This window comes from Dermacentor albipictus, chromosome 8, assembly GCF_038994185.2.
Source record: "Dermacentor albipictus isolate Rhodes 1998 colony chromosome 8, USDA_Dalb.pri_finalv2, whole genome shotgun sequence".
Lineage (NCBI taxonomy): Eukaryota > Metazoa > Arthropoda > Arachnida > Ixodida > Ixodidae > Dermacentor > Dermacentor albipictus.
Genome location: NC_091828.1, coordinates 79,208,686 through 79,230,728, shown reverse-complemented (window position 1 = coordinate 79,230,728; position 22,043 = coordinate 79,208,686). Strand labels below are relative to the sequence as shown.

Sequence of the window (22,043 nt, the reverse complement as noted above, 5' to 3'; positions counted from 1 at the left end):
CACGTTACACATGAAGCTGGCACGCTTTGCCATGCAGAGCTGTAACATACTTGGTAATCAAGTATTGAGTGTCCACAACGTTGCAGTCAGTTGAACTTCAAGTTATATTCTTTAAGAAAAATACAGAGCTCAGATTTGGGAATAGAGAGAGTTGAGTAATTTAGTATGAGATTTGCAATATTTTCAGATCGCGAGTTAGCATAATCACAATTTACTTTGAAATATTGGCTAATGCTAGGGCCATGTCAAGCATGGTTGCTCATAGTGTGTATTTCAATGCAGCACTCCTTTTCCTCTTTCTAAACAGCTCTTAACTGTATTACGCATCAGTCAATGAAGTGCCATCACGATTTTAGAAAAGCACTGAATTGGGCAAGTTGGCGCAGGTTTACGATATTTAACTGTAGCGAAAAAGGACAAAGCAATATTATAAGATTGTGCACGTCTCCTTCTTCTTCTTGAGCTTTGTCTATTTGCACTGCATTTAAACATGGTCATCATGATGTATTTGTTGTTGTGCTGTCATGGTCATCGTACTGCCGTCATCGTGCACTGTTGTGCCATCAACTCCTGTGTGCAGTACATTACTTTAGGTTTCAGCTAGTTGGTCGGCGCTGTGGTTTTTCTGGGGTGGCCAATCCTGTGTCGCCCTTTATATCACTTTTTGGACAGCTCTTTTTGTTTATTGTTAGGTTTCTCCTCAACTGAATCTTATTTCACTTGCTCGCCAAGTAAATCTCTCTGTCACTGTCACCATGCTCCACATTATGCAGATGGACCTGAACAGATGAGCCGCCGTGTGGACAGTGAGGAACCTTTCCAGGAGAACCCCCAGCACAGGCTTAAGTGGATCGCTTACCTAGAATTCACCCACAACAATGAGGTTGGAGACCTTACATGGGACAAGGTGCGTTCTATTGCTTCCCAGTAAACACAGATAGCTCCATACGCCCACTCGCACTGCTAGGGTTTCATCAAACCCTTGCTTAGGTTTACGGTTAGCCACCCGCAAGGACTCCATGATGTATGTGCTTGAGGTTCCTCACTTAGAGGGATCAGAGGGCACACACAAGAAACTTTTATAACACTAAGAAGAAACATTTTGTTGATCGATTACACTTCTGCAATTGCAGAGAAGCCAGTCTAACTGGAAAAGAGTGCTTTGTATGCCACAAAGCACATAAAAAGAAAAAAAAAGCAAGTGACAATGCAACCTTAAGGTTTCTGAGCTAACTCCCTGTTCATAATAGAATCTAGTCAAGTCGTCGTCAATAATAAAATCAGTGCATAGCATCGGAAACAACAAAAAATCAACATGACATCTTTTGTGGACTTTTCTTGCATGAAAATTTCAAGAAATTCTTTACATCAGAGCTGCCATGCCATTTCAGAAAACATTAGCATCCTCAGCCAATGAGCAAGACATTTCAGTCGCAAGAATACAAAAACAGGTTTAAAAGTCAGCCTGATTTATTGCTGCACTTTGGCGTTTCCTGATGAAGACACGTAGACAGTTGCAAGCCTGTGCCAATGTGTCTCTCTCCCATTTGTAGTGTGAGGACCATTTGTGTCTGCAACGCTTCACAGGTGGAGCCACACCTGCCACACACACCCAAGCTGCGAGGCCTGCTGCGGGACGGTGGCATCCCGCACTCGCTGCGACCCCAGCTGTGGATGCACCTGTCGGGGGCAGCCCGCAAGAAGAGGCAGGCTGGCCTCACCTACCGTGAGGTGGTGCGTTCCTCTGCCAATGACCACCTGCTCACCTCCAAACAGATTGAGAAGGTACGCTGCGCACTGCTCCTTGACAGTAGTTTTTAAAAAGACGGGCTTCGTGTGTGAAAACTTTTGTCGAAATGAGGTCCGGAGGCTCGACGTTTTAAGCCAAGGTGGGCCGCTCCCACATTGGCACTGTCAGGCCAAGCCCTTCAGCGACACCATGGGCCCTCTGGCTGGCCCTTAGTTAGTCCCGGAACAACGGGCTTTGAATCCTTTTTTCCCACTGCTTCCATTCTTCAATGAGGTTGGGGAGAGTTGTGGGACACCCCACCAGCATATGTCTGATTCCAATGATGCCATTACAATCATTGCAGTCCATCTTAATCTCCCTCTCTGGATATATTTTATTGATGTGGTACGACGGGGGATATGTACCTGTTTGCAATAAGCGCATTTAGACTGCGTGAGGCCTGTTCAGTTTTGAATGTGGCAATGGGAATTGCCTGCATCCTGTATAGTAATGTTTGGTAATGTCATTGTAAGTTATTAAATGATCTCTAGATTCCCTGGCTTGGTGGTGAACGGCTCAGTTGTGACTGTCACGGTTAGCAAGTCCTCGTGCCAAGTCATGAGCAACCTTGTTGAGCTTTGCCCGAGTTTTGTCCACTTTCCTCATATGCGTAAGAGACCATCGGATTTCAGTTCTCATAATCCCAATGTTTTCAATAAGTTTAGCTGCAATGAGCCTCGTACCTCTCCGATAATTAAGGTTTAACGAAAAAAGCGATTTGGAACTCAGAGACTGATCCTCAATGGCTCAGTGCGTGCTGCTGTGCGGGAGGTTGCAGGCTTGATTTCCTGCTATCGCAGCTGCATTGAACTGTGGCCAGAGGCAAAAATACTCGTGTACTTTGGTTAGCGCATGGTGCAAGCGTTACCAAGTCCTGTGAGACTTCTTACCGCTATCTTTGAAAAAGAAAAACTCAGTGGCAATTTAGCAGTGAATGCGAGAAAAATGTGTTAGCATTACGTCGTACCTCTTTGAGGTCCCATATAACACACGCACACGCACACACTAGAACCCCGCTGATACATTTCAGGGGGCCACAAAAAAAATATGTAAGAGCCAGGAAATGCAAGAGCCGAGAAATGGGAAAAATTGAGAAATAAGAGTGGTCATGAACTGCAAGCAACTTTATTTTAATTCCCACATTTTATCAAAAGTTGCAGTTTTGCCCGAAAGATGAAGCATCGATTGCGATAGGAAATTAGTAGAGAGCTTTACAAAGTAAAGGTAGTAGTTTTGTCGTCCATATAAACTTGTAAGCATTCGTTTACTAACTACATTAACAAGCATGGTGTCAACGCGCACAGTAAACATGAACACATTGCACTCGGTGACTGTGGACACTCGCTGTCAAAACGCTGGCGTGAGGAAGCGTGGTAGCAGGAGTGAGTGAAGCAACATTCGTGCTGTCTTGTGCTTTCAATTGCTTCAACGCAAGCTGAGCGGCAAGAACACAGCATGCACACAGGAATGAGCCATCGGCTCACCTAGACTCAACCCTCAACACAGATCGCTTTTAAGATGCAGCCTGCATTACCGCACAATACACAGTTGCTGCTAGAGTACAATGCGGCCCCCACTTCCTCCCCTCCCCCTGTTGCCTCGCGCGCGACGGAAGGCGGAGCGCTTCCACCCCACTTTCCGCCCTTGCACCTGCAAGATTGAACGGCTCCCCTCACACGCTTTCACTCACACATACAGCATAAGGCGCGCGGCAACGGTGTTGTTGCCCTTGGACTTCATATGGAACATATTTTGGCACGTACGTCATATGTGCCGAAACCAGTTTTAGGGTTGCAATGCACTATAGGCAGCATCTTTAGATAGCAGAAACTTAAAGGCCATGCTTTTGCTAGCAGAAACCATAAATAAGCCATAGGTGTCGCCCCCAGCACTTTAGGCAGCCAATCCCATCGTCAGGCCACCAAGCCAAGCTACATGAAAAGTTAACATGACTGCTTGGGCCAGCGTGGAGTAGCAGTTTGCAAAGTATGAAGCGGGACCGGTCCCACAGTTGTGTTGCAACTGTGGCGTTCCCCGTGCATTGGATCCTATGGGAGCTATGCTGGGACCGGCCGAAAATGACGTAACAGCCAGGAAAATGCAGTGCCTGGGAACAGCAGGGTTCTACTGTGTACAGCTATTATTCCTCTACGTACTGCTGCTCCTCAAGAGAAGCAGAGGGAAAAGCCCTGTGCAATGCGAGGGGAGAAGAAAGCAAGAAAAAGCAAAGGTTGCATGACAAGGCATCTTGATATCACCACTGACTTCTTAAATGATCATCATTTGAGTCTGATTTGTCATCTTCATTCACTGCTGCCATGTTAAATGATGAACATTACAGTTCAAATGGCAGCTAGAGTTTCTAAAAGCAGCTGACTGATTCTAGATAAGGAAACAAGAAATAAAGGGCTTGACATTGCTTTGATGGAGAATGCCACGCACACATATGCACCTTACTACCAAAGCACTTTAGGAGAGTTTACTATTGGGCTAGTTAGTACATATTTATAAAGTCAAAGACAGCGCATAGAGAATGAGACAGACTTCTAACATAAAATACCATGCATAGAATTGGACAAGAAAATGAGCATTGCATTTTTGTCACTTTCTTGTCCCAGTCTATATGCTGCTTTTGATTTTAGATATTGTCAAAGAGCCTTGAGACTGTGCTTTCACATTCATCTTTGTCCACTGTATGCTCTGCAGTCTAGTATAATTTGTTTAACCTCTTTAGTTTCGTCATTTGCAGCAGTTTACATGTGGTCGGAAGCACCCTTTCAACTCCTCTCAGTTTCACCAAATAAATGTGCATAGATTCCGGCACCTGGCACAATGGCTTGGCAAATGCAGCATCCTAGTGTTCTAGTACATGCTCCCGTAGAGGGAAAAGCTGGGACAACTACGCAGTTGTCCATTATTTGAGATCAACTGTAAAGTGGAAAAACCATTCCTCTCGCTCGCAGGTGTCAAGGCAAGGGCTTTTACAACGATTTTCACCACTCTTTTTGTTTTGCCACTGCTGTATAATTGCACAGAGACGACGCACAATAATTGTGCACACAATTTTGGCACACTGAAAGTAGTGGCCGCCAGAGTTACATGCATAAAATATGCTTTTTTGTGATGCACTTATTCAGTTTCAGTTTATTATCAGTTCAACAAGGAATGATTAGGTACGGTTAGTGTACAGACGAGCGTCCCAAAGTGAACGACTGCAATGGGATTATCTGTTCAAAAACAGAAAATGTACAAAACGTGGGTTAACGCAGCAAAGTTAAAAATGTACCGGGTAAACAAATGAACACTCAAAATGTAATGCATTGGTGAGTGACAGTTAGCAAAGAAGCACACATTTCAAAAAGCATAACACTTTCAGGCGAACTTGTTCTACCTCTTGTTCAGTTTTGTATAGTGACCATATGGCACTGCTTAGCATCAATGGAGCAGGGCCACGCTGTGGGAGTAAGAGAGTGTGACATGTTGCCCCTCTGGCTCATGCAGGACCTCCTGCGCACCATGCCTAGCAACGCATGCTTCTCACATGCGACCAGCACGGGCATTCCTCGCCTGCGACGTGTTCTGCGGGGCCTTGCCTGGCTCTACCCAGACATTGGATACTGCCAGGGCACTAGCATGGTAGGTGCCGCGCAATACTGCCACAATTGAGCAAAGCTTGGGTTAGTAGTATAGTTGGCAATCCAACTACATTAGGTAGTTGGTATTGCTCATGCTTGCCGTTATGTGTTTCGTTGTCCGTCCTGTTCTGCACTAATAATCCACCATGATCTGCAAGTCACTGTTCATACCCAGACGAATGTACATCCCCACTTTCTCTGCAGAGAATGTTTCACAATGTGCAGTATGGTCAACTGTTAAAGGGAACATCTAGATGGTGTAAATCAAATATGTCTACTTTATTAACAGAGAAAAATGGCTGGTAGGACACATTGGAATGACCTCATTACATCAAAACATGCTCTTCGTACCTGCATGCCATATTTCAGCTGTGTAATCAGTAGCCAAATAAGAAGTGGTTCTTCCCTTTAAAAGCAGCCACACCTGCGAGAACCCTTTCCTTGCACATTTAGAATTTTTAATGGCAGTAGATTTTATCAAATTCCAAGGTACACAAGAGCGGCTTTTCAGAAACTATTGACTAGAATGTCAATGTAGCATTATTGCAAAACATTTTGAGGACAGATGTTTCAGAAGTTGTGCTAGTTTTGGGATTTCTGCTGAATAAATTGACATGACTTCATTACTGTTTGGCTTCTGCTGTGAAATTGCAATAAGTGTTCTAAACTGAATCGTACAGAAGTTAGTTGGACTAACTGAACAATGGGATTTGTTGTGTAAGTGATGCCTGCCTTTTCAAGTAACCAATATGGAGAGATGAAAATGCAATATGTGTAACACAAATGTTTGTCATTTCTGCAGCACTAAAGATAGGCATACACTTTCATGTTGCCCATCTCTCTTTAACAATATAGGTAGGCAGCACGTCTCAGCTAACCACCTATCCCCACTTTCTGACCTTACGGACACTAAAACGACACCAAGAAACAGAACTGAATAAGTTTAGAGCAGTGCTGCATTCTTTAAAGACTTTGGTTCAATTTATTTGGCCGGAAAGGGTTGTTTAGTATTGAAGAAAATGAAGGTGAACGTTTCGCCTTTTGAATTCTGCGCCACAACCACAGAGCTTGTACATCAGTGCGATGACACAGATCTTAAAGTGCTTCCGCACGTTTGCGCAGTTTGTACACAATGAAAGTTCTCAAACCTCCATAATTTTCGACCATCAGTCCTTTAAAATGCAGTGTAATCCCAATTTGCTGATAAACATGCTGCTGGTCTCAAGAAAAAGTTTTATGCAATAATGTAGAGCTAGCACGGAAATTTAATCTGGCGTCGCCACCTGTTTTTTAATCTTGCATCTTCTCAAGCTTACCAAGCCTTTGTGCAGTGTAAAACATACATTTTTGGTGCCCCAGAAGTACAGTTTACCAATTCAACTTGACGTAATGTTCCTCCTGTGTGTCCCTTTAACCACTGCTGCAGGCAGCCTATAAAAATATTAAGGTGGAGCTTTCTTTGCTCACTGTCCCACAGTTTCGCCTGTGTTGGGTGGTTGGTCAGTTGGGGGGGTCAATCCCGATTCGAGTAGATTCAACCTCATTCCTAAAAAATATATATATAAGCGCGTCCGGCAGTGGGATTCCATCTACTAGCGCTTTGAGATGATCGCTGCATGTTGATGATGAATATGATTTTTTGCCATGCCACGTACCGGATCGCAGTGGGGGATCAGCTAAAAAGCATGTTCGCGTGCTGATTATGATGATGATCTCCATACTATTACACATACCACAATGGGCGATCAGCCACGAAGCAACCAGTACCTTTAAAATAAACAATAGGAAATCAATAAATACAAGCATATAGCATATATAGAATTTGTCACATTGTGCACCTTCGATGTGCAAGAGCACAGGGCCATGCCAGTTAACTTCACTCCAAAGATGCAGGCATGAAATGGGCCAGTTGGCAGCATTTCATTAACTGCTTCGTGAAAGGATCGCTTCACACGGATTCCAGCATGTGCATTGTTTCCAAAGTAGGAACACCATGAAACAGTGGAGATAATCTTTTCTTCACTGTGACAGGTGACATTTTCCTGCAGCGCAGAAATAGTTGGGCAGATGTGGTACTAACCCATGCCTCCTCTTGCCCCCTTTTACTCTCCCCCTCTTCTTGTTCTGCTATTTCATCAATCACTGTCTGTGGCATGGCAGATAGCAGCGAGCTTGCTGCTGTTCCTGGAAGAAGAAGACGCCTTCTGGATGCTCTGCACCATTGTGGAGGACCTGCTGCCTGCCTCCTACTACTCTAGCACCCTAGCTGGTGTGCAGGCCGACCAGCGTGTGCTGAGGGCCCTGGTCACCGCCTGCCTGCCAGACCTCGACACCCTGCTCAAGGAGCATGACATTGGTGGGTTGCAGGTCACCGTCTCATGCACAACATTCCCGCATATGTGCTCCCCATGTTTTGTTAGGTGTCTTCTTTAATGCGATTAGCATTCTTTGGACACCTGAAGCACTTCTCAGTCTGCTGGTGTCTGTCGAAGAAAAAATCTAGGCCGGTCTTGAAGGTACTGTAGTTTAAAAATGGGACCTCATTTCAAAGGTAGCGCAGTATAAAAATGTGGGCCTAACCTCTTTCAAAGTGCTCTTCCATGAAAACAAAACCCTTTAAAGTTCATTCGGTTTTGGGCAGAATCGAGTCCGCATCGCACAGGTTCCTCAAGCATAGCAGCTCGACCCTTTAGGGTGCCGTGCCACAAGTGCCCGCAGGGAGAAAGAGATTAATTCTCAGTGTTCACATGCACTGGTGCGCCATGCATCTCGGAGGCCACGTGCTGAGACTTCGTAACAGCATTGCTAAATAGCGCATTGTGCGTAGAGGGAAGCGCGAGAGAGGAGCCCGGCTGCAATACATACCTCATACGTGACATGTTTCGACAGTGTTAGTACGGTGTATTGCTACATTGCTTTACTGCTAATCACATTAACATCTGCATTCATCATGAGGTGGATTCTGCAGAATTATTTAGCGTTATCATTAGTGCCATCCATTGAATTGGTGTGCAGCCTTTGTCCTTGTCAAAAAAAACAAGAACGAAGCCACCAGGGGCATGAATTTTGCAGAGTCCTGGCTGGCATCCTGTCGCGACCGTAAAGCTCCCAGCGCCAGAGAGATGCAGAAGGTTGGGACAAGAGTTTGCCTCTGGCTTAAGAGTTTTCGAGCAGTAGAATCCATGCTAACCACAGCTTTCGCTGTATTAAAACCCCTGTCGTTCACCGCAACACAGCGGAGAGCATTGTGCAATACACAGTGCGCGCCTGCAGCGCACCGGTGCAGATGCCGCCACTCCACCTGCCGCACGTGCACGTCACACCACTCGAATGCTCCTTACCAGCACAGCTGTCATTCTCACCCAAACAGTAGCTCCGCCAAGACATACCTCCGTACACCATTGAAGGCCAAGTTGTGGCTAATGATATTACGTACAAACCCCTGCCTGTACTGGCAGTATCAGAATTGGACTACCTTATGCCTTTAATCACATTGCCTCACAGCCTGTGTTACACACCTGGGTAGAGAGCTGAAAGCCTAATTTTAATCTGTATAGTGCTGTTGCATTAATAATGCACTGCATACAGGGCCGTAAAGAAGGGATGGGTAGGCTTGTGCCCACGTTGTCTATGTTGTCTCTGTGACTGTGTTACTTGTGTACAAATTCTTATCAAGCAGTACTTTAGAAAAATCCCAATGAGTATCCCTAGGCAAAATAGCGATGGGTACCAATCTTTCTACTATATATGGAAGGGCCCAGCAACGTGCATCACTCATGAGGGGATAATGTCACACAAGCTGTTCGTTCCTTTCTTTTTTTCCTCCACACATATGGAAATGTTAGAGACTCTTGAGTTCTGTCCATTGTTTTTTTTTAGTGTTTCTGTTAACCAGGGTCTGCAAATGTACGCAGAGCTGTCGCTGATCACGCTGCACTGGTTCCTGACGCTCTTTGCGAGCGTGGTGTCCATGCGGGTGCTGCTGCGCATCTGGGACCTGCTCTTCTACGACGGTTCCATTGTCCTCTTCCAGATCCTCCTGGGGATGCTCAGCTCAAAGGTCAGGGCTCTGCTCGAGCGTTTGTCGGTACTGTCCACTGCGAGCCTTTTCGCAACGGTAGCAGCGCCAACCTGAGAAGTGGGTCTGTGAATGTAGAATATGTAGCACAGCCGGCCGCAACACAACCTCCACAGTGTATCCAGATCAGCTGCAGAGGTTGGGCATGCATGTCCCACTGCGCCAAGACTCGTGACACTCAGACCCATAATGGTCAGGCTTGTGACGCTTGGGCTTGCGACACTCGGTTGACCATTCCATATCCCCAGCTGTCTTTAGACAAAGCATGTGCTTGCGACATGTTTTCTTCCAGGTTCCCGCTGAGCCTGCTGTTGTTGCCAAGGGTGGTCGCAGTGCGTTTTTTCTTGGACGTGCTGCATTATATGCTAGGGAAGACGATGTCATGTCTTGTGCCATCTTGCGCACTCTCTTCTTGCCTGCCCTGCATGCGCACTGTGTCGACAGAGACCTGTACCCGCTTTGCAGTTGCCGTGTGCCCTGATTGCGTGTTGTAAAATGCTGCTGTCGCAGTATCTGAGGCAAGCCACTAGGAGCTGCTTAAATGTGCAAATTCTTTTGTGACCATTCACAAGGCGTCGCCTCCCTGCTTTGGTTTGTTATGGATGCCTTAACATCATGCATCACAAAAGTGGACGGTGGCAAAGTTATTTCATTCCTGCAAGCAATTACCTTTTTTTTTTACTACGGTAAACTGCAATAGACGTGGGACCAAAGGAAGGCAAAACAGATGGGACAAGCATTTTTCCCGTGTTTTTAACAAATTTCTGTCTGGGCCAAGACCTGCGCCAAAAGGTCAAATGGCTGTTCTGCTACTGACATTATGACACGGATGAGTCTGCTTCCTCAGTAGCAGTTTTAGAGTGTGTGAGATCATTACAAGCTGCTACGTGGCTCAGAAGATCATTCCAATCCCAGATGGTACACAGGAAGAATAATTGCGGGAACACAGTGGCTTGTGCACACGGCAAGACTGTTGAAGCATTAGCTAATGCTTTTGTTTCTGCCACAGCCAACCTTCCTGTCAATTCATGTGTGGTTATAATTTGAAGGGTTATTGTCTGGCCTCAGCCACAGTTGTCTGCACGTGAACTGTGTGCCACAACGAGCGCAAACTCCCCTGTGCAGGAGTCCGAGCTGCGCTCGCTCGAGAACTCGGCGCAGATATTCAATGCGCTCTCAGACTTGCCGGGCTCTGTGCGCGATGCGGAGCAGCTGCTGGAGGTTAGCGAGTACGCGTCCCGTGATGTGACAGAGGCGGCGGTGGAAGCCCTGCGACGCAAGCACCTGGCTTACCTGATGGCCGACCAGGGGGCACACCTCAACCCTGAGCATGCAACAAATCTGCCGAAGCAGGTAGGTGCATGACCTGTTATAATGATAAGGACAATGAGAGCCTCGATGTCATCATCATTAACACGCATTTTCACCTGTAAGAGCTCCAACTGTTATGTGACATACACTGAAAAGGGTAAAAGAAAAAGAAAAAAAGACTTTTTCAAACAGAAAAAAGTCTTTTAGGAAATATAGTATGATAGACTAGCAAATATGAAAACACAGCAGTGTTTGAACACTCATTCTATACTGTACTAGAATGACTAGTTCAATAAAAAGGAATACTATATAAAACAAGGAAATACAAGTTTCAGTTAGCAACAAGAGTGTACAGTTGATAATCCTCTAGATTTTACAGCTTCATGATAAACTATGTGTAATTTGTTCTGGGAGGATGCTTCGTGCTTGAATGACAATAGCACCTCAGTGGCACAAAACTCAATCAGACCCATACACAACTCACATCATAGTCAAGAAATTCCAGGCAACCACGTTTAGATGTCACGGTTGACACCGAGAGGGACTAGTGCAGAAAAATGTTGTCATCTAAGCGAACAGGATCCTATTGATTCCCTTGCAATGCTACATTATTGCAAAGAGTGCGAAGACCATGAAAATTCTAGACTCATTGTTGTTTCCTGCAAATGAGTTGTTTGATTGATAGCAGCGAACGGCATCACCACTGTCACCAGACTGTTCCCGGGTGTCGTCACCTTCATTTTGTCATTGCCCGCTTGTGCCATTTCACACTTGTAACAGTTGTATCATGGGGCAGAGGAGCTTGCCTTTCCTCACCCATTGCAATCTTCCCCTCGCCCCCTCTCGTGTTATAAAGCAGCTTACAGTTGGTGAGAGTTGGTAGAGGAGCAAAATGGTGCAAATGGCACCTTTTGTCTCTGGATTACAACATCATGCTTTTGCTTTAGTTTTTCCTCCTACCGGTCAGGTTCATTTTGTGTAACTGATATATTTCACATGACAGCATAGTCATAAGTGTTTCAATTTGCTCTAAATATGGGGCCAGTTACTGCAGCAACTAAACAACAGACACAGAAAGAAGGACAGACATGGATGGCATGCAGCATTCATGTCTGTCCTTCCTCTGTGATCGTCATTTAAGCACTATGGTAAATGTGTCAAAATGACTACAGTCAAACCTGAATATAACGAATTCGGACATGAAAAATTATTAGCTGTAATGAAGTAAATCTGAAATGCTTCTCACTGATAGTGTATTACCATATAACGCAGGTATTTTCGTGTCAGAAGCGACTCGTTACAGCGAGGATCCGCTGAAAGACACATTCGGCAGAAAGAGGACACACACAAAAATGAAGACACATTAATGACGACAAGGGCGGCGCTTCCAACTGATGAATTTAGGGTGCAGACCCATGAATAATTGACAAAAACACGCATTCTCAGGCTTATCACAATACTTGAGGCAACCAGCAGTCAAACACTCCGGCTGATATAAAACAAGCATTGTGCCAGTTGCTGTTCTTCTTTCTTGTTTAGTACGCTTCAGTTAAGTCACTTGCCATCTGATTGTTGTTGCGTCTGCCCAGAATCTTTATCTCATGGAAATGTGGTTCCCGCATACAGGCCTCGCACTGTGCGAGCAAATACACCACGCCGTTTTTCTTAAGAGTTACGTCTTGTTTAGGATGAGGAGCAGTTATCTCGAGGCTCTACAGTTGCCCAAGGGTACGTTTCACCAGTTGCACTTTGTATCCTGTAAGTTAATCTATGAATAGTAGCATTGCACGTGAACTTCGTTGCTTCTACAAACTGAATCGGCATCAGTTGACCTTTTGCAATGTCTTGTGCAGCATCTGACTCGCCGTCAGGTGAAGCGCTCCAAGTCGGTGCTGCAGCTGCTGCTGCAGGGAGAGGCGGGGGACTGCACGAATCCGTCGGAGGAGGACGTCCGGCACAAGAACGTGCGGCAGACGGAGATCCTTGTCGACCTCCGCGAGGCCATCTTGCAAGTGGCGCGGCACTTCCAAGCACTTGACCCGAAGCTGCAGGTGGTCAGTGTCCCCCACACACTGAACCCGCTGTGTATCTTCGTATGTGGACACATCATTCACAGATCACTTGTTTTAGTTACGTTGACGGCTTGACAGAATGTTGTCACGTTTTAATGACACTGAATACCCAAAAGCACTGCTAAAAGTGTGAGTGTAAAGTCTAGTGGCTGAATTTGTGCACATAAAGACAAGCAGCACTTGAATCACAATGATAGCAGCAAGCATAGTTGTTAACTATTGAATCTAAACCCATGGTTCGAGTTAGACTGCTGTAAAGTAGAACCTCGTTCATACGTTTTGGAAACAAAACACAAGAAGAAACATACTAATCGGGAAAACGTACGATTCAAAGCGACTAAAAAATTCGGCAGACTCAACTGTAGTTGACATCTCCATAATTCGAAGCGTTGCATGAAATGTCAGCAAAAGACGCCGATGTGCGCCAGTTTGGTGGGGCCCAAGTGTCCAGAGTTGCATGTTGTAGTTATTGCAGTTTCGGCAAGCTTATGTTCGTGCTCCTCTAATTCGGTCTGAGTCAATAGTGACTTCAGGAGAAGCATTTTGGCAGAAAGTATCGATGTGCCCACATGGCGAGAATCGTTGCGGCACGAGACGTCCACGCGCGTTGAGCTCGTGGGGCTCCAGCGACCCGAGACGGGTGGTGTCATCGTTCTAAGACGGCGATGGAAAACTGCAACGAAATCAAGCTAGTGGTCAACACTGCAATACAATGCCACGATGCTGCCAGAGTGAAAGATGACGTTCACTTCACACTGCCTGCTGCAGGGGACGTTGGCACTTTTGGATTATCGCCTATTAAAAGTGTGCAGTACAGTTCTCATGGCACTGTGCTACATGTACTGTGAAACAGATAGTGGAAAATGCTTATTTATTTATTTATTTATTTATTTATTTATTTATTTATTTATTTATTTATTTGTTTGTTTGTTTGTTTGTTTGTTTGTTTATTTACTTACTTACTTACTTACTTACTTATTTATTTATTTATCTTTTTATTTCAGTATATCGCAAAGCCCCTCTGTGGGAGGGTATTAGACAGGGGATATGCAACATCGTCAAAGGTAACATGTAACAGGTGACAACAACATACAAGGTAAAAAAGAAAGCGGAAAACATTCACACTCTAAAAAAAAATATTGTAAGGCCAACTTGTGTTAAAGTTTCATATTATGCAATGGAGAACAATGCGATGTTTATACAATGCAAAATGCTGAAATTTAGTGCTACGAAACAGTTTTTTAACTGTAAGTAAATACAAAAAAAAAAACGAGAATAGAGAAAAGAAAACAGGGAGAGTGATAAAGAAAGTCGAGTTCTGTTGCAATGTCAGATGGCACCTTATTCCACTTGGTTGTAATGCATGGTATCAAAGAATGAGCGTATCGTGATGTGCGACAAAAAGCGCATTTTAGTTTGAAAGGGTGATCACGATGAGAGAGTCCAGCGGACGGGGCACGAAAAAATTCTTCATGAAGGAATGGGTGGCAATAAAGTTTATGAAAGAGTGTTAAGCATGCTATTTTGCGACGAACTGACAAATTCTCGAGTTCAGCATGCTGTTCTGTGTGACGCTAGTTGTTTGTGAATAGCCCAAAAAGATTAATTTCGTAGCATGATTTTGCTGAGCTTCAATATCATTAATAGGGTACTCTTATTCAGGGTCCCATAAGGCCGACGAGTACTCACGCTTTGGTCAAATTAACGTAGTGTATGCTAGTTTTCTATTGTGGGGTGAGGCTTATGTTAGACTACGTTTGATGAGGCCTAGACAGTGGTTAGGAGATGCTAAAATATTTTCAATGTGGCTTTTCCACATAAGATCACTGCAGAACCAGAGCGCTAGGTACTTATAACTGGTGGCAAGCTCAAGGTTAGTCTCGTTTAATACGTAGTAAGTTTGAAGTTTAGTAGTACGATTACTAAAAGACAGAAATTTTGTTTTTGAGGGATTTAGTGACATTGACCAAGTATCGCACCTAGCTCTTACAGAGTTAAGGTCAGTTTGAAGAGCCTCTTGATCAATCACAGAGGAAATTTTCGGTAAATTACGCATTCGTTTGCAAAAAGTCTGTTTCTGGATTAAACACTGTCAGGTAAATCGTTGATAAAGACAAGAAAGAGTAACGGCCCAAGCACGCTGCCTTGCGGTACACCTGACATCACCTGGCCACATGAAGAGTTTAGATTGTTTACTGATGTGAACTGCATCCAACAAGATAAGAAATCTTTAATCGATGTGAGAACTAGAGGATCAGTGTTATACCTTGCTAGCTTTGTTAGAAGACGGTGGTGTGGAACACGGTCGAATGCCTTCGAATAATCAAGGAATATTGCGTCCATCTGAATACCAGCATCTATGGATGACTGCAGGTCATCAATAAAGCCAGCTAACTGCGTGTCGCACGAGTATCCCTTGCGGAATCCATGATGACACTTCAAAATTAAATTGTGCTCTTCCAAATATATGATAACCTGTGAATGTATGAAGTGTTCCAATAACTTGCAGGTTGTACTTGTTAAGGACGTACAAAGGGTTGGTGGCGATAGTGTGAATGGCAATGTGCGATGACCCACGAGGAGATATGCTGGTGCCAGAATAGGAAACTGAGTGCATGGCAGTATTTTCACGAGACACGGGCTGGCAAGTACTGCAGGGAAGCTGCCGTTGCGGTCGCCTACTGCTCTCGATCGTGTGTGCCTCACACCTTTTCTCGTTTACATTGGATCTAGCGGCCAGAAAACATATTATATGATCGGAGTTTGCCGATATATTGAACGTTGGTGCCGAAAGATTGTGTTTTCCAGGAACATGTTAACCAGTAAAAAGAGAAGTGTAACTGTATGGGGTCTTTTTTTGCATTCTCTATCACGAACGTTGGCGCTGGGAAATCATACAAAACCAGAACGTGTCAACGAGGTTCTATTATATATATACATGCATAACCTTACATGCCTGAGCAATCCCTGGTGCTCACGCATATTCTAGAATCTACTACATTATATGCATCACACGCGCAATGTGGTTAGGCAAGTCTTTTTACTATAAAATTTGCAACCACAATTGAGAAATTTTTGATACAGTGTGGGTGTCATGCACAGAGCAGTAACTTGATACAGCAGCAATGATCTGGTGTAAATGATTACTGGCAAAATGTAAACAATGCATGGTAATATAATGTGCTGAGATTCGAGTGCGCTGCCAACTTTACTTTCTTGTCCTGTTCGGTGTAACAAGTCATTAGTTCGCCAAAGATGCTTCACAAAGAATGTTAAGAAATATGGGAACCACGAGGCTCAGTTTATTTCTAGCAATGAGTAAAAGAAGCTTACAGATAATGAACTTAAGGAAGGTGTGGGAGCAATCAAAGAGAAATAGAAGCGGAAGAAAAGACATCATCTCGCTGATGGGAGCCAAACCTACAACCTCTGCATGATGCCTATGGTGCTCTACCAACGGAGCTACAGTGGTGGCTTTACCCCCGTCCTCATTCTTGACTCGATGTGCAGTAAACCTAGCCACCCTCATTTCATATGTGTAGTGCTGGAGTTTTAAAATGTGCAACCTTTATTTTTCATGCAGCTCGAGTAGGGATCTTTCAGTTTTGAGACCCTCCCTTTTGTAAGATGCATAAGCTTAAATTAAGCTTAAAACAACAGTCTCCTTCTCCACTGAAACCCAACAGCATGACCCGTTGGGAGCTATGTATCAGGTACTTACATAGTTGAGCTTGAGGGTGTTGGTCTAGTGGACCACTTTGTTCTCCTCTTTGTTCATCACCACCATATTTTTTTGTTCATTAGCAAATGGCAGTGATGAATTTAAGTGTCACCCCAAACTTCATTTGTGTTGGGAATCTCAAAGTTGCATCAGGCAGCAGGCCACTTCACATTGTACAGTGTCCAGTAGGTTACATACATTGGGGTATGTTCAGGCAAAGGCGATGGTTGCCTTGGGCTTCTGTTGTGCAGAGAGTGAGGCTGTGGATAATACTCACATGGTCACATGTGCAGTGCAGAAGAGCTCTGCAGGCTGCCTGTTTGAAACTGCTGAACACTCTTTGTTGTTGAGACATTTCATTGTTCAACATGTGCTACACGGTGGTCAGCAGCGACAACAGTGACATGGCTCCTGTGAGCTCAGTCCAGTGCCATCAGAATTGCCAGTTGCACCGGTTGTGCAGGATTTGTTTTGCCTTGTTACCTCAGTGGCTGGTGACAAACTGTGGTCGGCGAGACTTTGCAAAGGCTTGGCTGGTGGTTAATGCATCCTATAAGCACTTGACGCTTAAAAGCAAATGAAATTGCATGTTTTGTTCTCTTTTGCAAATAGATAGGGGTTCTCTCAAGCCACCTTCGTGCGTATGGCTTAGGCTTGATGGCCAAGCCCCTTTTGCACGCCTTGTGTAGACACGCTTCAGCTGTACCAGGACAAGCATAAACACAACAACACACTGTTGAATAACTAGCACAATAATGTGCTACTAACCAGAGAATTGGAAGCAGGCTAGCTACGACCGAGACGTTTGCCGGGCTAGTGCGGCGAGCAAAGGCAGGGTGTGACCAAAGGTAGAAATGAGATATTTACCTAGGGTTCTTCCTTCACTGCGACTCACAGTCTTCTGTTCTCCGGCATTGGCCAGCCGTGCCTACTTTGATGCCCCTGCTTTGCTTGTCGCTCAGTTCAATAGGCGCAGGGCACTGTAGCCACGTGACGGTCTACATTTGCAATCAATTTTACGATGCCACCACAGGGAAAGCCATCTGGCTCCCCGCATGTGAAGAGAGGAAGGAGGCTTCTGCTCTTCTCACTTCTATGGCGCACATAGGAATCACGGACCAAATATGAAGCTTCATAAATCCCACATCGTGCTGTGGTGTTTCAAGTGGTTGGGAATCAAATGGGGTGTTATTGCCAGTGCAAATTAAATAGGAATGCTAGTTTTTCTTTTCCTCTTTTCACTGATCCGTACCTGCTTCGTCCTAGCAAGCCTGTGCTGAGTTGACGGGAAATTGTGCTAGGGGGCGCTGCAGCTGTGCTTGTGTGGTGCAGACGCTGAACTCCGACTACTCCATGGAGAGCCACGCACGCGACCATGAGAACTTTGCCAACGTGTCCCGGTCGCGCCATCGGCGTGCAAAGGCCCTGCTCAACTTCGAGCGGCACGACGATGATGAGCTGGGGTTCCGCAAGAACGACATCATCACGGTCAGTGCACGCGCTGTCCCTGTCACACTGTCTTCAAGCTTGCTGATCGAGTGACCAAGTTATGTGCTTGTTGACGCATTTGTTTTTAAAGCTTTTTCTTTTTTAGTCTAATCATCATTGTTAACTTCAGTAAGTCCACCGCAGGACGGAAGCCTCTCCCGGTAATCTCCATTTAACCATGTTCTGTGTCACCTCCATTCTGATTTTCTGGTTTCAAGCTGCAGCCTTTTTCTCTCTCTCTCAATTATAATCTGTATAGGCAATTTTTTCTGCCTATTATATAATATTTTAAACTGTTCCTATGTCTGCACACACCTACTGGATTTTGTTACATGGATTTACACAACACTGTGTGATATAGGGACCCCTTCTACAGCTCAATTTGAGTTCTGGAGTCCCAACTGTATAATTTCAATGTACGTATTTGGCTTGGTTATCAATAATAAACTGTTCATCTTGTTCTATCACTTCACCTGGTCATCTGCAGCCGTCAACTCATTGTGCTAATAGGCCACTGGTTATCTGCTCTATGCAACATGTGATCTGCCAAACACAGCTTCTTTTTAATCTTGACTATAGTATCGCCTGCATACATGTACTCCCTATCTATAACTAGGAGCTCGTAAATATCAGAATTTTATAATACAAATCGAACACGACTACTTGGCTGAGAATATCAAATCAAATATTGAATAATAATGTGCACATGCATCTATTAGCAAGTTGGTTTAATTTGTTATGTTGAAACATTGCAATTGCATTGTCAATGTTAAAAAACTAGACTAGTAAGCTGTTATACTAAAATATTGCATATTTGGCACATGTTAACTTGGAAAATTTAGTTATCCCCACCAGCTGTCCTCGTCAACCTGTGCCTTATTATAACACGTCAAATGCCCGTAAACTTGGAGGCATTTGACCCTGTTCCTGTCGTCACAGCAGTAACTATACATCAAAATTGGCCACCTTACAGCTACAAGAATTGAGAATGTTTCCTGTTCTCTGTTATGTGCTAACATTATTCTATTCCTCTAGTATGATGGCAGGGGCCCGGCTTTCCATTTAGGACACACAACTACACTCCACAAATTTTTTTAAAACGTCCTTGGTTGATACAGCTTCATTTGCCTAACACTAACCACAAGAAAGGGAAGACGTACAAGAAACCTTGCATGTCAGTGCTCACATCATCATATTGTGTATGCCTTTTCTTTGTTGTTTAGTTTGTACTACATTAGGGAAATGTGAAGATCATGAGCTCACTCCCCACCAACATTGCATTGATATCATGTTCTGCTTTCTTCTTGTGTGCAACAATAAGCTACCTTGGAGAACTAACCTCAGACTTTGCTTCAATTGAAACATTGTGTGTTTCTCTCTGTTTCTTTTGTGTGTATGTGTGTGCTTGCACGTGTGTGTGCTTGTTCGCATGTCTGTCCGGTCGTGTCTTTCTGTGCGTGTTTGCATGCGTGCGTTGGCATGAGTGTGTGTGGGTTTGGTGGGGGGGGGGGGTGCATTTTCACATCAAATCATTGTTTTCTCCCTCTAGAACTGCGTGTTGAGAAGAAACGCTGTGCCTTAGAGCAGTGGTGGTCATCTCGCAAATTGTGCACCGTTTTCTTGCCCAGATCATCAGTCAAAAGGACGAGCACTGCTGGATCGGAGAGCTGAACGGCCTGCGAGGGTGGTTCCCGGCAAAGTTTGTGGAACTCCTGGATGAACGCAGCAAGCAGGCAAGTAGTCAAAATAAACTGCACCAGAGTTATTCGTGAGCCATACACAAGAACAGCAGCTGCAATTAGTGACCTTGTTTAAATTGTACTACTGTGGCCAGACGAAGTGCAAACACTTCAAGACTCAGTAGAACTTTTTTTTTTTTTCAGTTATGCTTTCACCGTTTTGCGTGAAGTTGGCACAATTCCAGCGTATAAGGTTACGCCACTTTTCGCAACAAAACACGAAGTAGTGCAAAACCACACTTTCAAGTTATTACACTTGTAAGAAATGTATTAGTACTTTATAAACTTGTTTACACTTTATCTGTCCAGAATAAAATTGTTGCTGCTTTGTGAATGAACAGACCACATGGAGCAGTTGCAATCTGCTCAGCGGCACATTTGCCGTATCTGTCAACTTGCATGTGCAAAGTCGCTAGCAAGACTGCAACATGTGAAACAGGCTTTAGGACCAACCACCAGATTGCACCGCCCTCATACATTGGCCTAACGAAGGAACAGAACATTGGGTCACGGTCCCTCAGTGAATTTCACTGCAGTTCTGCTAACTTTGTTTTAGTGCCACCATAGTGCACTTCACCAATTCAGAACCATAAATAAGTCGGCACTCATAGCCACACGCATGAAAATGTGTAATTGCTCCTGTATCATCACTGGAACAGTGGCACAATAGCTGTCAACGGTCTATGACTTGTAGCTACTGCAGATCTATAACATTTTTTCTCACATGCTCAGAGTTCCTTTTTTTCTTTTCTTCTTTTTTTGATGATTCAGTACTCCAGTGCGGGGGATGACTCGGTGACAGAAGCCGTCACAGACCTGGTGCGAGGAACGTAAGTGCAGCTGACTAGGAGCTCACTCTTTAGCCATGTTCACTAACTTACGGCTGAAAGCACCACTTACTGTATTAAACAACACGGCTTTGGGCAAGTTCGTGATCTTCAGAAGTGAACGTCTTGTGCGCGGAAGGAGCAACACGAAGAGTGCTTCACCATTGTCCGTCTTCATTTTTGTGGTGTCCTTTCAGCGCGCAATGTGGTCAATTCTGATTACCGTGCCAGCAGATGCGACTTCTTAGTACAGTAGGATTCCATTAATTCGACTCCTACTAATTCAATCGTGAGTCTTGGCCAACACCTATACAATTCTATGGGCCTAAACTTTCGTTACTTAGATGCTGAAATTGGCATTTGTCGGATAATTCAAATTCAACTCGTTAGAACACACACGCCTCACCCCAATAAGGACCCAGTAGAGACCCTTTAGTGGTACTGTCTGTCTTAGTGGAGCGTAGGTGACAGCGAATGTGTCAAACACACATCATACCCTGCCAAAAACACCTATTTTTGGCGAGTCATATTAAGATTTTCAAGCGAAAGCACTAGTTCACTCAATGATTACGGTATTACGCCTGCCTTGTTGTTTTGCTTTTTTCCAAGAAAATCGGTCCGAAAATTACCTACACAGTGCTGTTGGATATGGAACCAAACTGCGTTTGAGGCGTTCGCAACAGCTTGTCGTCAGAGCCAGCATTGTCAGCGTCATTTGCATTGCCATCACTAGATCGCGACAGGAGTAGTTCTTACGTAGTGTGATGACAACTTGCCGCTTTCGATATTCGATTAGGAAACTCATTCAAAAAATTAATTATTTTGCAGTAGAAACAAGTTGTGTCACATGTTTTTGGCATATTGAAGAATTGCATGCATCACAGGGTGAACTAGCGAAGTGGTTTGGCATGAGCCACCATCCTGTTCTTTAATTGTTGCAATGTCGTTAAATAAATTAAGAATACCAAACATGCAATGGACCGCATAGAACACATGTTATGTTTCACTGACATCCATAAAGCTCTGTCTGAGGGTTGTAACCATGGACATTAGGCGTAAATAAATTTCTATTCTTTGAAGGTTAAAGTTTGCTGGTTTCATCTTTTTCTTATTGCCAAATCGGAGGCATGCTACATTTTTCTTGCCAAGGAGGTCAGGTGCACATTATTTTACTTTGCTTGGGAGCTCATTTGTCATTTGTGCATTATTTTTCTACTTTAAACTCATAAAAAGTGGGTACACGTCTGATTCGGGCAGCATGTTAAAGTCAGGCAAATACTGCTAAATGAATGAGTGGTGTGTTTCAGCATTTTTTCTGGCTTTTGTTTAGTTTGACCCACAAAATAATTAGACCAATTTCGGCAGTCCCGTCAGGGTCGAATT

General features: G+C 44.4%; 2 protein-coding genes across 7 annotated transcripts in view; one reads left to right on the top strand and one right to left on the bottom strand.

The window, feature by feature from the left end:
- The window catches only part of IFT46 (intraflagellar transport 46), an 89,996-nt gene that overhangs the window by 40,532 nt on the left and 27,421 nt on the right, over positions 1-22,043 (bottom strand). The window lies entirely within an intron of this gene.
- LOC135898672 (small G protein signaling modulator 3 homolog) overlaps positions 1-22,043 on the top strand; it is a 56,629-nt gene that overhangs the window by 19,905 nt on the left and 14,681 nt on the right. For 4 of the 6 annotated variants that reach the window (XM_065427763.1, XM_065427765.1, XM_065427762.1 and 1 more), the window contains exons 4-13: positions 774-907; positions 1,588-1,785; positions 5,291-5,425; positions 7,585-7,780; positions 9,339-9,484; positions 10,628-10,855; positions 12,667-12,906; positions 17,939-18,094; positions 19,723-19,827; positions 20,605-20,663. In XM_065427763.1, coding sequence (XP_065283835.1) covers positions 774-907; positions 1,588-1,785; positions 5,291-5,425; positions 7,585-7,780; positions 9,339-9,484; positions 10,628-10,855; positions 12,667-12,906; positions 17,939-18,094; positions 19,723-19,827; positions 20,605-20,663 — 1,597 coding nt within the window. The remainder of the gene's footprint in view (positions 1-773; positions 908-1,587; positions 1,786-5,290; positions 5,426-7,584; positions 7,781-9,338; positions 9,485-10,627; positions 10,856-12,666; positions 12,907-17,938; positions 18,095-19,722; positions 19,828-20,604; positions 20,664-22,043) is intronic. The other 2 variants (XM_065427764.1, XM_065427761.1) reach the window with 1 other exon arrangement.